General features: G+C 38.3%; 1 protein-coding gene across 1 annotated transcript; it reads left to right on the plus strand.

The window, feature by feature from the left end:
- Positions 1-3,647: 3,647 nt before the first annotated feature.
- Positions 3,648-13,729, plus strand: LOC110053090 (beta-2 adrenergic receptor-like). The gene is made up of 4 exons (XM_020759277.2): positions 3,648-3,909; positions 7,643-8,607; positions 10,814-11,030; positions 11,918-13,729. Exons 2-4 carry the CDS (start codon positions 7,732-7,734, stop codon positions 12,199-12,201), a joined length of 1,377 nt encoding a protein of 458 aa, XP_020614936.2. The 5' UTR covers positions 3,648-3,909; positions 7,643-7,731; the 3' UTR covers positions 12,202-13,729.
- Positions 13,730-14,216: the final 487 nt, after the last annotated feature.

A 14,216-nucleotide genomic window follows, 5' to 3' on the forward strand; every position in this document is an offset into this window, starting at 1 on the left:
CTTACTTTGCTACTTATCCAACGAATACCACAAAAGTCCTATAATTGCTAAATTGCGGAAGAAAGCTGTGACAAATGGCCCATCAATTTTAAGTGAATTGCGCACTACAGAAGCAATAAATAGACCTTTTTACCTCAAGCAGTTTGTTGCCCCATTTCCAACGACAAGGGAGGCAGAGAAGAAGAGCCTGGGAACGAGATTGCCCCATTCCAGGCCACGTTCACAATACGCTGGATGAATTTGAAAACACAGCGTTATTTATCCGGTTAGGCCTACCGTCCACACTAATCCGTCACGAAATCGGAGCTTTTCGAAAACGCTCTTCAAACCGGAAGATCGAAAACGTTGGCTTTGTATTTTAATGTGAACAGAAAACATTTTGAAAACGATGACGTCACGATAATCATGATATACCCCTGCCGGAACACAAATACAAAATGACCGCTGATTGTTGCGTTTTTAAATTCCTCGGGCGTAGTGTGCAAGAAAAAACAACAAAATGCGTTTTCAGAGTGAAGCCTCCGTCTTCAAATTCCTCCGGCGTAGTGTGGACGGAAAACATTTGATGCGTTTTCAGCGTGAAACTTCCGTTTTCAAATTCCTCCAGCGTAGTGTGGACGGAAAACATTTGATGCGTTTTCAGAGTGAAACCTCCGTTTTTAAATTCCTCCAGCGTAGTGTGGACGGAAAACATTTGATGCGTTTTCAGAGTGAAACCTCCGTTTTTAAATTCCTTCAGCGTAGTGTGGACGGAAAACATTTGATGCGTTTTCAGAGTGAAACTTCCGTTTTTAAATTCCTCCAGCGTAGTGTGGACGGAAAACATTTGATGCGTTTTCAGAGTGAAACTTCCGTTTTTAAATTCCTCCAGCGTAGTGTGGACGGAAAACATTTGATGCGTTTTCAGAGTGAAACTTCCGTTTTTAAATTCCTCCAGCGTAGTGTGGACGGAAAACATTTGATGCGTTTTCAGAGTGAAACTTCCGTTTTTAAATTCCTCCAGCGTAGTGTGGACGGAAAACATTTGATGCGTTTTCAGAGTGAAACTTCCGTTTTTAAATTCCTCCAGCGTAGTGTGGACGGAAAACATTTGATGCGTTTTCAGAGTGAAACTTCCGTTTTTAAATTCCTCCAGCGTAGTGTGGACGGAAAACATTTGATGCGTTTTCAGAGTGAAACTTCCGTTTTTAAATTCCTCCAGCGTAGTGTGGACGGAAAACATTTGATGCGTTTTCAGAGTGAAACTTCCGTTTTTAAATTCCTCCAGCGTAGTGTGGACGGAAAACATTTGATGCGTTTTCAGAGTGAAACTTCCGTTTTTAAATTCCTCCAGCGTAGTGTGGACGGAAAACATTTGATGCGTTTTCAGAGTGAAACTTCCGTTTTTAAATTCCTCCAGCGTAGTGTGGACGGAAAACATTTGATGCGTTTTCAGAGTGAAACTTCCGTTTTTAAATTCCTCCAGCGTAGTGTGGACGGAAAACATTTGATGCGTTTTCAGAGTGAAACTTCCGTTTTTAAATTCCTCCAGCGTAGTGTGGACGGAAAACATTTGATGCGTTTTCAGAGTGAAACTTCCGTTTTTAAATTCCTCCAGCGTAGTGTGGACGGAAAACATTTGATGCGTTTTCAGAGTGAAACTTCCGTTTTTAAATTCCTCCAGCGTAGTGTGGACGGAAAACATTTGATGCGTTTTCAGAGTGAAACTTCCGTTTTTAAATTCCTCCAGCGTAGTGTGGACGGAAAACATTTGATGCGTTTTCAGAGTGAAACTTCCGTTTTTAAATTCCTCCAGCGTAGTGTGGACGGAAAACATTTGATGCGTTTTCAGAGTGAAACTTCCGTTTTTAAATTCCTCCAGCGTAGTGTGGACGGAAAACATTTGATGCGTTTTCAGAGTGAAACTTCCGTTTTTAAATTCCTCCAGCGTAGTGTGGACGGAAAACATTTGATGCGTTTTCAGAGTGAAACTTCCGTTTTTAAATTCCTTCAGCGTAGTGTGGACGGAAAACATTTGATGCGTTTTCAGAGTGAAACTTCCGTTTTTAAATTCCTCCAGCGTAGTGTGGACGGAAAACATTTGATGCGTTTTCAGAGTGAAACTTCCGTTTTTAAATTCCTCCAGCGTAGTGTGGACGGAAAACATTTGATGCGTTTTCAGAGTGAAACTTCCGTTTTTAAATTCCTCCAGCGTAGTGTGGACGGAAAACATTTGATGCGTTTTCAGAGTGAAACTTCCGTTTTTAAATTCCTCCAGCGTAGTGTGGACGGAAAACATTTGATGCGTTTTCAGAGTGAAACTTCCGTTTTTAAATTCCTCCAGCGTAGTGTGGACGGAAAACATTTGATGCGTTTTCAGAGTGAAACTTCCGTTTTTAAATTCCTCCAGCGTAGTGTGGACGGAAAACATTTGATGCGTTTTCAGAGTGAAACTTCCGTTTTTAAATTCCTCCAGCGTAGTGTGGACGGAAAACATTTGATGCGTTTTCAGAGTGAAACTTCCGTTTTTAAATTCCTCCAGCGTAGTGTGGACGGAAAACATTTGATGCGTTTTCAGAGTGAAACTTCCGTTTTTAAATTCCTCCAGCGTAGTGTGGACGGAAAACATTTGATGCGTTTTCAGAGTGAAACTTCCGTTTTTAAATTCCTTCAGCGTAGTGTGGACGGAAAACATTTGATGCGTTTTCAGAGTGAAACTTCCGTTTTTAAATTCCTCCAGCGTAGTGTGGACGGAAAACATTTGATGCGTAGTGTGGACGTGGCCTCAGACCATGTGATGACACCCTTGAGATTCTTGTTTAACAATTTTCTAGTCGTCACGTGCAGGTCGCGTAAATATGAATGGATAATTTAACAAACTAAAGTCAATTTTTTATGCGTCTGTCCCCTTATTAATGATAAATTGCGTCATAACATTGTCAAAGTGGCTGTGGAACCACGAGCCGCAGGCGAGTGGCTCTGCAGTAAGCTTTGACAATTTTATGACGCAATTTATCATCAATAAGAGGACAGACGCATAAAAAAGGGGCGTCAATTTGTTTTTTGCAATAGCATACTCCCAAGATGGTCAAATGACGGGAATAAATGAGGGGAAAAGACGCCGTAAACTTGCCGTATACAAAGATATGTGAATTTTATTCAAAATGACACGAACATTGTCAATAGCTTTTCTCGCTTTTTGATTGGCTACTTAAAAAAGTCCATACAATCTCATTGGTTAAAAAGTTGACAGTTTGACAGCTAAAAGTTGAACTTGAAAGCTTGCATAAATTAAAATTTTATCCATCTGTACTGTTATTGATGATAAAAATGAGCCAATCAGCGCGCGAGAAATTAGACGGTTATTGTAAAATTTTAGATTAATAAAGAGAAATTCTCTAGAGAATATCACGTGATCTGTAATGGAAGACAAACCGCCCAAGCAAAGAAGTCTATTTGTGACAATTTTTATTGTTTCAACACTCGGAGTAAAATGATTAATTTGCAAGGAATCTGTTAGGGTGGCTTTGCTTCGAGTAGTCACACTGCAAAAAAAGTGTAAAGAAAAAACATTTGTGGCAGAAACAACTATTCTTTAAAACGCCAAGCGAAGAAATAACACCTTTAAATGACTAGATAATTTCGTGTTGATCAATTAATAATTCAAAGAGGAGAGCCCTCTAACAACATGACAGGTGGGAGAGAATACATTAGAAAGCATCAATGCGTTTTAGCAATCTTGCCTTCTGTTTTTTAATTAACACTGACATGCAATTCAGTGTTTCCATTGTTAGGCGTTTCGATGTTTAGGCGGCTAAGAAAACCAATTGTCTAAAGACTGCTGTGTCATACCTCTATCAAGACTTCACAATGAGCTCTCTTCCATCTGCAGGAAGGATCACAATTCATTAAAGTCACGGAGAACTATAGGTGAGGAAAATAAGTTAATGTACCTATTAATATTTTTGCTTGTATAACAAAAATCAATAATCTATATTTAAAAAAGGATTGCGTTTATAAACAGAAGCTATCGAAAACGGTTTTCTTCGTAAGAATTAGATTTCAGTTGTGGTACATGTTTCGAAAGGTCGGGTGAGCGCATATGACTCTCTTGCTATTTATAATGAGCGACTTAGCTGATCTCACAACAGTCATGCACAAGACGTGAGAGAGTATGTTCGTGTGAAACCTCTAAGGGAACAAAGGAGAATTTCGATTATTCTTGTCAAATTTCAAGTCAGCTGTTTGTGTTTTCACTGCTCACAAGCATGAATTTCTTTAGTCAAATTTACAACTCACTGAAAGCCATTTTTCAAGATAAAGTTTTCACTGATATGTACTTTCATATCCTCAAAGATTAAAGAATATGCTGCAAGGTTTGGCTGAAAATTAGTTAATATTTAATGAAAGAGGTTTGTATTAAAAACATCGAAAGTTGTTAAAATTTTAGTATTATCTTATATTTTTTGGTCGTTAAGTGTTGGTTCAAATTTTAAAACGCAGCGTTTAAAATATTGTACCATTGGCTGTGTACACAAGAGTTCCAAGCCGCCCGCTAAGTCAGATCAGAAAAAAGTTTATCTTCCGGTTTGGTAACTTAAGATCATGTTTACCCGAGTTCTCGTTTTGTTTATTTATGAGTTTTTCTCCGGAAGTACTTCCTGATAGAATTCATAAATTCTGTTTCTGCCCGCTTTTTTTAACAGTGCTTTTTAAGACGAAATGACTTCGCTTCAGAAATGAAATAAAAGTCCATTGATATTTGTGTTTTGGGCGGCAAATTAGGAAAAACACTCCATCTTTTTTAAAGCTTGTGGACTTGCCTATGCTGCAAGCCAATGACGTTAACTGCTTTTTTTCAGTGTAAAATTCATCTTCAAAGCTATTTCCTATAGAGTTTTGCGTTGTTAAGAGATTCTGGTTAAAAGCGCTCTAGCACAGGAATTGCTTTTTGATATTTATTTACTTTCATTTTTTTAATTTAAAAATATATATGTGCATACATATTCATATTGCTTTGCATCTGTCTCTTCATGTTTCAAATTACCAATTTCCCGCTATTATCGACTCAATTATATTTTTTTCCATTTGTGTGGCAAACTTAGGAGGCAAACTGTTTAAAATACCATGTGATTGGGCCTGAAATCATTTTGAAGCAGACGTGAAATATATAAAATAAAAAGACGACAAGAGGAGAAGGAAAAATAAAATAAGAAAAAGCAACAAACAAACAAACCCAAAAAGGAATAGAAATAATGACGACAGTTGATCAGCAAATGTAAATAAAAACTACTCTCCTGATAGTTATAAGCTTTGCGTCCTCATATGAGCTTTTAGTTTTTGAAAGTTTTCTTTTTTCCTTTAGTTGCTTGGGAGTACCGTATAGGGCCATTAAATGCTCTTACTTAGTTTAAAGATGAACTTCAAGAACCTTAAAAGGTGAAACAAAACCTCGAAAAATGAAGAAGCCTCGTCTTCGTTGTTTCTCGATATTAGAGAAAAATCTTCGACCTCGGGCTTCGATTTTACCGTTTAGAATTCACTTATTCTACTTTTGAGGAAGTGCTCGCAGACAGAAAGACTGCTTTGAGATAAACATTCCTAAATGCATTTAGCAAAGCATTAAGGGGGCTTATGGTGCAATTAGCAGGTTTTTAAATTCGTTTAAGTATTATTTCACAAATTTCAAAAACAATTTTTCGACGCTTGGACTTCATCATGATTTCGTACAACACTCCATGTGTGAGTGGCGGGTCCCTGAGAATCACACTCGATGAATTTCGTCTCCTAATTGTCATATTTTGCTCTTATTTCAAAATTGAGTGCCAGGTGCAATCTATGTAAATAAATTCATACGATCTTTGCAAGATGTTTTCCACACAGCCGAAGCATATAGCGTTTTCCGTATCAGGAAGCGAGGTGTCTTCAGTGCCACCCACCAGTCGCCCCTAGTGGACCCCTAGTGGGTTCAAGGCGAAAAAAAGAAACACAATGATGCAAGGGACCGAAAAATGGAGATGATGCTGTTTTAAGTAGAATCTGTAAAAGATCTTATCAGCCAAAAATAGAAACATTGCATTAAGCGTGGCCGATTACTCTGTAGAAAGCTTAACGGGACAATGACATAAACATTTGGATTTGAGTTTCATCTGAGGTCATTACCATGTGCATTTAGTAGTACATTGGTCCTCAAGCCGGTTGTTCTATTATTTTCTGCTACAAAGAAAATCGGCTAGGGTGGTCTGGACAAACGGACAGTTTGGTGGTACGCATCAACAAAATATTTAGGTCGATCTTTATTTTCCTTTTACTTTCAAGAGCAGAATTTTTATACCACGTTGTATGTTTTGACACTGAGTGGTAATTTGCTCTCCTTACGCCGGCTCAGCCAAGCTTTTGATACAGTGTTTTTCTCGTTAGTTTATACCCTTCCTCAGTGTCTTCTGAATTTCACCCCACTCCACATCTAGCATCTAAATGTCATTATCTAGTCGTGTGGCTCGAATAATGCTTGATTTTTTTTTTTTCTCTTATTATATATCGTCGGAAGCCATATTTATCTGATATTTACAGTCGGACATTTGAAATTTAATTCATATCCTAACCGACATATCTATCTATGCATTAGTCATGTCCCACTCCCCTGAGTAGAGTTTTGTCACCACTATTAACATGAATTCAACTTTTTTTTTCTTTAATGCACGCAATTACGACCATGAATATGTATAAGTACTTTATTTGTTATCTAAAGAAAACCCACGCACATATAATGGGGGAGTTGATATTGATATATAAATAAAGAAAATTAGAGTCAAATATGGAATCATTAAATATTGTTACCATGGTAATGGTAGTATTTTAATCCGGACTCCATCTACGCACGGCAGGTAATGCTATTGCTTTGATATTGTTTTCAAGATTTTAATAAAAGAGAAAACAGACGTGAGACAAGAAATAATTATTCGGGTGTTTCCGGAATTTGTATTTAAAACAATAAAATAAAAGTCACGCTGATTCAACCCGTAAAATACAATTAGCAAAGTAATCTGCGCTCTGTGATGCTGTCCTGTACCGAAAACTCTTTCTTTACCATCGTATGTTTCAAAAGAAAATTGCTATTGAGTTTGCATAATGCTAACTATGATGAATGTTTGACTGAAGTAACTGTTATTCCATCGAAGACATTAACAATTTGCCCTCAAGGGACGAAAACTTTTCATTGAATTGTAAATATTGGACGTATGATGCAAAGAACTTCATTCAATTGCATATAAACAAAACACAGAAAATTCAATATTTCTCAGACAATACGCTTTTTTTTTTTTTTTTTTTTTTTCGTGTCATTAGTTTTTCACCAGATGACGAAAGAGGGCATTTTACTGCCTACTTTTGCGTTGCCCTGGCTCTGGTAAAAATACAACAGCGATCACTGACGAGTTGGTGTTCTATCAAACACTTTTTATACTTTGGAGCATCTCTCTACCAATGTGTTAATTGACTTTCGTGCACTGTTAAAACTATTATCACACGACTGGAAGTTAGTCTCAATGAAAGCTTTCGAACACTCTTGACAAGGAATTTATTTAACAATATGAACTCGTCAATGAAGCGTAATTGATTGCTTTTGTTTAAAACTGAATTATCACCTTGATTTCATCAACAGAATCGAGGGAAACTGGCCATTATTTTGTTGCGAGAACCGCTGGAAGAAGATTCAAAGCTTTCTTCGACATCTGACGTGTGTGAACTGAAATGGTTTCCACAACCGCAACCGTGACCGGCGAAAGAGCGAATGTTTCAACAATAGCTTTTACTTCAAGAGAAACGAGTGATAATGAAGAAGTAACTTCCTTGAGTCCACTTGCAATTGGTTTAATCCTCGAAGCAGGCATTCTGGCAGTAGCCCTAGGAAATCTTTTAGTTCTCCTTTCATTGAAGTTCCAAAAACATTGGTTGATCACAGATGTTCTTCTTCTTTCACTGTCAACGGCTGACTTCGTCGGGGGAGCTTTCGCTCTTCAAATTGTCATTTTCATGAATTATTTCCTTCTGCAGAAATGGACAGCGTTCAACTGCGGCTTGTATATTGTGGTAGTGCATTCACTTCGCTTTGCTTCCGCGGGAACTGTAACACTTATGGCAATCGATCGAGCGTTTATGATCTTAAAGCCGTTCAAATATCATACAACCATCACAACTTCAAGAGTAAAGAAACTTGTTGTATTCACTTGGGTCGGCGCTATTTTGTTCGCAAGCTTGCCGTTTATGGGAGTCGGAAAATCGGGTTATAAAGATGGCAAATGTCTTTATCATTTGACAGACTTGGGTAACACTTACTCAGTACTTATTCTAACCGTGTCGTTTCTCTTACTAACATCAGTGTTAGTTTGTTACTTTGCAATTAAATCTTCAAGTACAAAGTTTATTCAACGGCAGACAAGAATGGACATTAAAAACAAGAGCGCTGGAACAGACGCGACTCGCGGGTCGAGTCCCGGGGTGCCCGGGTGCGAGAAGCCAAAGGAAAGACGGAAAAGCAACCCCTCAGGTGTCAGGGAGATTCAAAGACTGTCGCGTATGATGGCTGTTGTTGTTTTTCTCTACTATATCAGCTGGCTGCCCATGTTGGTGAGTTTATCGGTGCGAGTAAAGAGAATTGCTAGGACTCAACCAATAATTAGTAAGGCTAATTTTCCACGCGTGATAAGGCAAGCGAACCATTTATCTCCTCTTGTGACGAAGCGTTTCAACGTTGAAAACATCGAAAGGAAAGAGAAGTTAGTTTCCAGGGCCTTCAAGTTGCTTGGAAAGAAGTGTACCAAGGAAACCGAAGGGCCTGGGTAATTTAACAGCGCTCGAATAAAGCCCTTATCGCTTCACAAGTGGAAAGGGTATTTACAACAAGTTTACTGAAAACTGCAGTAGCTTGATCACTTTTTATTCCAGTCTGTACTAAACTTGTTGCAATCACTGTTCCCTTGTCACGCCACCAGATGTAGTTATAAAGCCGCACAAACGATACGACTGCACTTTAGTGGAAATTTTGTGTTGTTACAAAAAGATTGGGCAATGTTTGAAATAGCTCCGGTTCAAGACAATCTCTCTTCCGTGAATAAACTGTTAGTACAAGAGGTTTTAGCAACGAATTTGAAATTGAAACCAACGTTGTTTCTATGGCAAATGGTGAAATGCTCTTAGCTTCAGATCGAGGATTTTATTGATCAGTGTATGTTTCAGTATAACCAACGTGTATACTTGAATACATCGAGCATTTTTACTGAAACAGTTATAAATGGCAATTTTATACTCTTCGTAACTATGAAATACCAAAAAAATTTCCGTGTTTCTATTGAGTTTTAGTATAAATCTAAAAGCATTCTATCACGAATGCTGTTCTCTGTGCAGTGTGCGCTCGTTAACAAACTGGCGACCTCCTGGTAAAGTGCCAGTGAAGAGGATTTAGAAAAAGTTTTGAATGACCACTAGATTCGTGCTGAAACAAATAGATTATCTCAGATTAACTTAGAAACTCCCATCCCAACAATTTTGAGCATTTAAAACTGAGCTTAAAGAATAGGCCCTCTACAAGAAATTTTAAAAAGTTACACTGATTTAAGCTAATTCCCCTGAAATAAAACTGCACATAGATTTTTGTTCAAACCTTGGCCAATGAATATTTATCATATGAGAACTTAAATTATAAAATAAAAAAGGGGGTTGCCCGTTTTCGTTAAGGAGCAGTGAGGCATTGAATTTGTCCCATTTTAGCGTTATTTAATGCTTATTACAAGAACGCAATCGAAGTCATTGTAAACTCTTTGTGAGCCCAGACTCATGAAACACGCTTCAAACTACAGTCAATACTCTTGTCAGACACAAATAAACTTTTTAAGTTTGATTTTGACAGACAGCTGAATCTTTGTTAAAATATTGGAAACAAATTGCTTGCCACGGCTATCAAACTTCAAAATAGAAAAGACTACAGTTCAGCTGCTTTTCTTCTTATTTATTCAATTTTCAAACATAGAAATCAGATCAGTCTTTTCTCACTCAAAGCTAATGATTAGTTGATTAAAATGACTGGCAAAAAATTTGGGGTGCCGAGCTCGTTAGGTATATAGCTATAGCTATTTTTCAACTGACAGAACACCAATATTAAGGCAAATCCGCCATGTTTTCAATGTGCGCGTGCACGAACGCGCGCTAATGACGCCATAAATTATGTGCAGTAAGGATGTACAATGCAATACTGGGGAATGACCTTAATGCAATACTAAAGGACTTGATCGAATTTAATCAAGTCATCAGTGGATTTTTGCCTTTGTGGGTACAGATGGACCATTACTACATTCTTGATTGGCCGGGGGACTGAGTTAACCCTTTACCGTTCCTTTCTATTTTTAGAAACAGCTTAGTGGGAGTTTTCACACGACCCCTTGTTAGCACTCGATGACACCCGATCTAAGGCCATTCTTTGTTCCAACAAAGACTGGGATCCCCTTTGGCCGCTATTTTGCTTTTGTCATTTGCAGAAACAAGATATTCCGCGGGAAACTAAGAGACCCCTGTGCTAATTACAGTTCTAAAAGTAGAATAATACGGGAAAGGGTTATTTCTAGGCTAAAGTACGTATGGAGGCTCCGGGGCATGGGTTCCTGGTAATAACCAAAACACCTGCATGGAAAAAAGAACAGAGCGGCAACAAAGATAAAATGCATGGAGCAAACCAAGGACAATTTGCGCGATTCAAAGTTGGAAAAAAATGCTCCTTAAAACCCCCACAACCTTCCCCACCATAAACATGATGCTCTGTTCTAACAGCCTCTCTTTTTAGATCAGCAACATCGTAACCTTGGCAACAGACCGGAGGTCTAGCAAGCTTGTCGTGCTTCTCACAGGAATGGTGTCTCTTATCTACGCCCTGGCAAACCCTATCATCTACGGCAAAATGAGCATGCGCTATTGGTGGGCCTACAAGCGTGTGTTTGGAGCAGCGTGTGGGGTTTGTAAGGAGAAACCAAGATCTTGGAGCATTTCATTTTCAACCAAAAGTGAGCTGACTTTATTCAACTAAGTATGGATGTGTCTTGTAACTGCCTGCTCAGAGAAGTTATTATTCATTGTCAAAGCTAAGGTCAAAAGGGATTAAAACCCTTGCCTTTTTCTCCTTTTTTTTTAATTAATGCGGAAACTGCAATTAACATGTCACTCTCCAGACACCCAACATTGGCGTGAGTTGGGTTCTTGATTTTTGCTGTGCCTGCGAGCTAGTGTTTGCAAAAATCCTTCCTCCGTTTTGATACTTAGCTTTTAAAAATCTTACCGCACATAATATTGTGTAGTGGGAACCCGTTATCCAAACGGAGACGAAGCCTCTTCAACGTACGTGTATATAGTATTCATTGGTTTCAAGTCAACAGTTAATGTCACGTAATCAGCTTTACTACATGGCAAAGCCGTCTTGAGATAAATCTGAGCGATCTGATTGGTTTTTCCTTGGTCTGGATTTTACCATACGGACCGTTTTCATGGAAGCGATTAAGAGCCGTGTATTTTTTTGGTTTTCGAAAGCCGGCGAGCGCGAGATAATGAATTACTAACGAACCGTACTGGGAAAGATCGGCCCTCGTTCGTTTTTACGCACAGAACCAAAATTTAACCAGCAATCTGTTGCTGGTTAAAGAAACTGCTTCAAGAAACTGCTCCTTTTTGTGCCCCTAAAAGGTTTCATTTATTTTTCAGTCTTTCCTTTCTACTTGCAGCTAGCACTTCTTACATGTAACAAAAAAGCACATTGCTATGAAGAGTCGGTCTTTCGCTTGGGTACTAAATTTTGTTCAGGAATGACGTTCATTTCAGCCACCTGCAAAGCTTGCGCTCTATTTTATGTTTAATGTGATGCTGATGACATTAACGTTTTCTGAAATCCATTCCTAAGGTACAAGTCGTTCACGGACTCTGACAAATCCACAACTCCCCAAGGAACAAGAGTTCCACGAAAACGGCATCAACAACGTACGGTCTGGGGACCAAACAACCGCGCATGGGCAAGCTCAAGGCACCTCTGAAGTGCAACCTAGTCGTGTGATAGAAGGCTCAGATGACATCACAGATGGTGTCTTTGTTGATTTTCGTAGTGAGAGAGACAGTACATTCAATAGTGAAGTCACAAACAAAGAAGAGGCAAACAGTTCTTTCTTGTCAAATGATTTGTTACTCTAAGATAAGACTAGAATTGTTAACTGGAATTTTTCAGTATAGCGTTATATTCTTATACATGGATGACTTTGGCTTAATTAATGTTCGACTGTAAATAGTCGTTGTTTTAGACAGTAGAGCGAAGCGCGAGCCAGCGGAATTCAGATTGCCTCTACTTTCAAGACTACGTTTGTTTAAAAAATGCTAAGCAAAATTTCCTCCGCCTACTCTGGACGTCATTTCCGTTCGGACTAAGACTAGGTATCAGTTGAGCGTTTCAGAATGCCTGGTATCACTTGGTTATTTGACAAATCGAATGCGGTTTAGCGTGGTCTGTACTCTTATCGGCAACGATACGCGTCATCACAGTGGTCAAAGTGTTGTGGACTCACGAGGTGCGACCGAGTGTCCACAACAAATTTTGCAGGAACCTCAGTGACCAATCACAAACACGGCCTTAATTTTTAACTGACATCATAATTTCACCAGAAAGAAGAGATGGGCTCCTGAGCCATTTTCTTCCTTGCCGATGCGCGCTCATGTAGACCGGAACTGACCTACTTCGCGGGAAAAGAAGCCTAAAAATAGACCGCTCTGTAAAAATGCCGTGACAATGCCGTAATTGTATCTATGATTAATTATTAATTATTAGTAATTGTTGTTAATAAAATTACTATATCAAGTACGTAGTTATTGGATAATAATATTTAAAAAACTAAAAACCGGGCAGAGGAGTCGCCTTTTTATTTATTTATTTATTTTTATTTATTGTTACCACTAGTTTTATCGTTTGTTGTTAAACCTGTTTTAGGTATTTTAATGTAAGTAATTATGTAGCTTTTTTGTATGTTATTCTGTATGTGAACAAATAAATGGATAAATAAAAAATATATATATATATTAAAATTAAAAAAAAAAATGCCGTGACAAAGGCTTAGTATGGGAGTTGCACGCTCCTAGTGATGGGTTCCTGCTTCATACCATGTCTGATTCTGTGTTGTCGCCCTGTACTTGGCAAAGTCCTGTTTACAAGAGGGGGTTGATCGAACGCGGCATGTCACTACATACGTTCAGTATATTTTAATAATGTGCTGTAAAAGAAGACGAAAGGTAGGGAAGTTAATCCTTCATATAAGCCTTATTTTCCCAAGGTAAACCCTCTCAAATTATTATTAGACGTGGTATCCAGGTCTCCCTTGGTTAATGTTTCCACGTGCGTGACGTGGATGTTTTCGTGGAGACTGAAAATACAAGTAAGGCCGCCTGGGCTGTTTTCGTGAGCTAAATTTGCGTCACAAGGCCTGCTATATCAAGATTCACCTGGGATTTCCGATACTGCGAGTCACCTAAAAATATCTTGAGAGGAATTACCTTGTGACGAAGGCCTATAAGCCAAATTAACTCTCTTACAGGATTCATCTTCTCTTGCGTGTTGAGATTTTATGAGCAACTTCCAGACGTCCTAGAATGCTATACATTCAATGTAAATTGGATAGATTAGGCAATAAAGTAAAAGACCGTTAGAGTAAATAAATGAAAGTAACGGCTCATAGGTCTTCTTTTCAATCTTTTGCTTTTGTCTCTTGACCTGAGTAGCAGCAATAAAGCTGAATAAGAAAACGGACGGAAATATAGCGGACCCTGTTAACAAGGCTACCTTTAACCCATAAACCTATTGTTGTATTAAAGATACTAAAGGGGTTCTTAAAATAATAAAATGAGTGACTGACTAATAAAGATTGACATATGATTTACGTTTATCAAGGGAGCATATGCAATTTACAAAAACATCAAGAACATACGTTTGTTTTGGGGACTAGTAAAAGACCGGTGAGAAAATGTGCATTTATTACCTCGTACAGGGTCTAAATAGAACGATATACTTCTAAATTACATTTTACATAGAAGCTATTCTTAATATAGTATTACTTAGTTTCGTTGTTTCGTTGTTATTTCAACTACTTCAATGGAACGTTTTGGAAAACGAGTCACAACCGTCGCTATCAGGCAATCAAGTTCTCATGCAAACAAGGTTCTTG

Source organism: Orbicella faveolata, unplaced genomic scaffold, assembly GCF_042242905.1.
Source record: "Orbicella faveolata isolate gen_17 unplaced genomic scaffold, um_ofav_v1 contig_27, whole genome shotgun sequence".
Classification (NCBI taxonomy): domain Eukaryota; kingdom Metazoa; phylum Cnidaria; class Anthozoa; order Scleractinia; family Merulinidae; genus Orbicella; species Orbicella faveolata.

Coding starts and splice junctions, on each gene's coding strand:
- LOC110053090 (XM_020759277.2), top strand. CDS start 7,732: ATGGTTTCCACAACCGCAACCGTGACCGGCGAAAGAGCGAATGTTTCA. Junction 8,608..10,813: donor TCAGCTGGCTGCCCATGTTG/GTGAGTTTATCG, acceptor CTCTCTTTTTAG/ATCAGCAACATCGTAACCTT. Junction 11,031..11,917: donor CATTTCATTTTCAACCAAAA/GTGAGCTGACTT, acceptor TCCATTCCTAAG/GTACAAGTCGTTCACGGACT.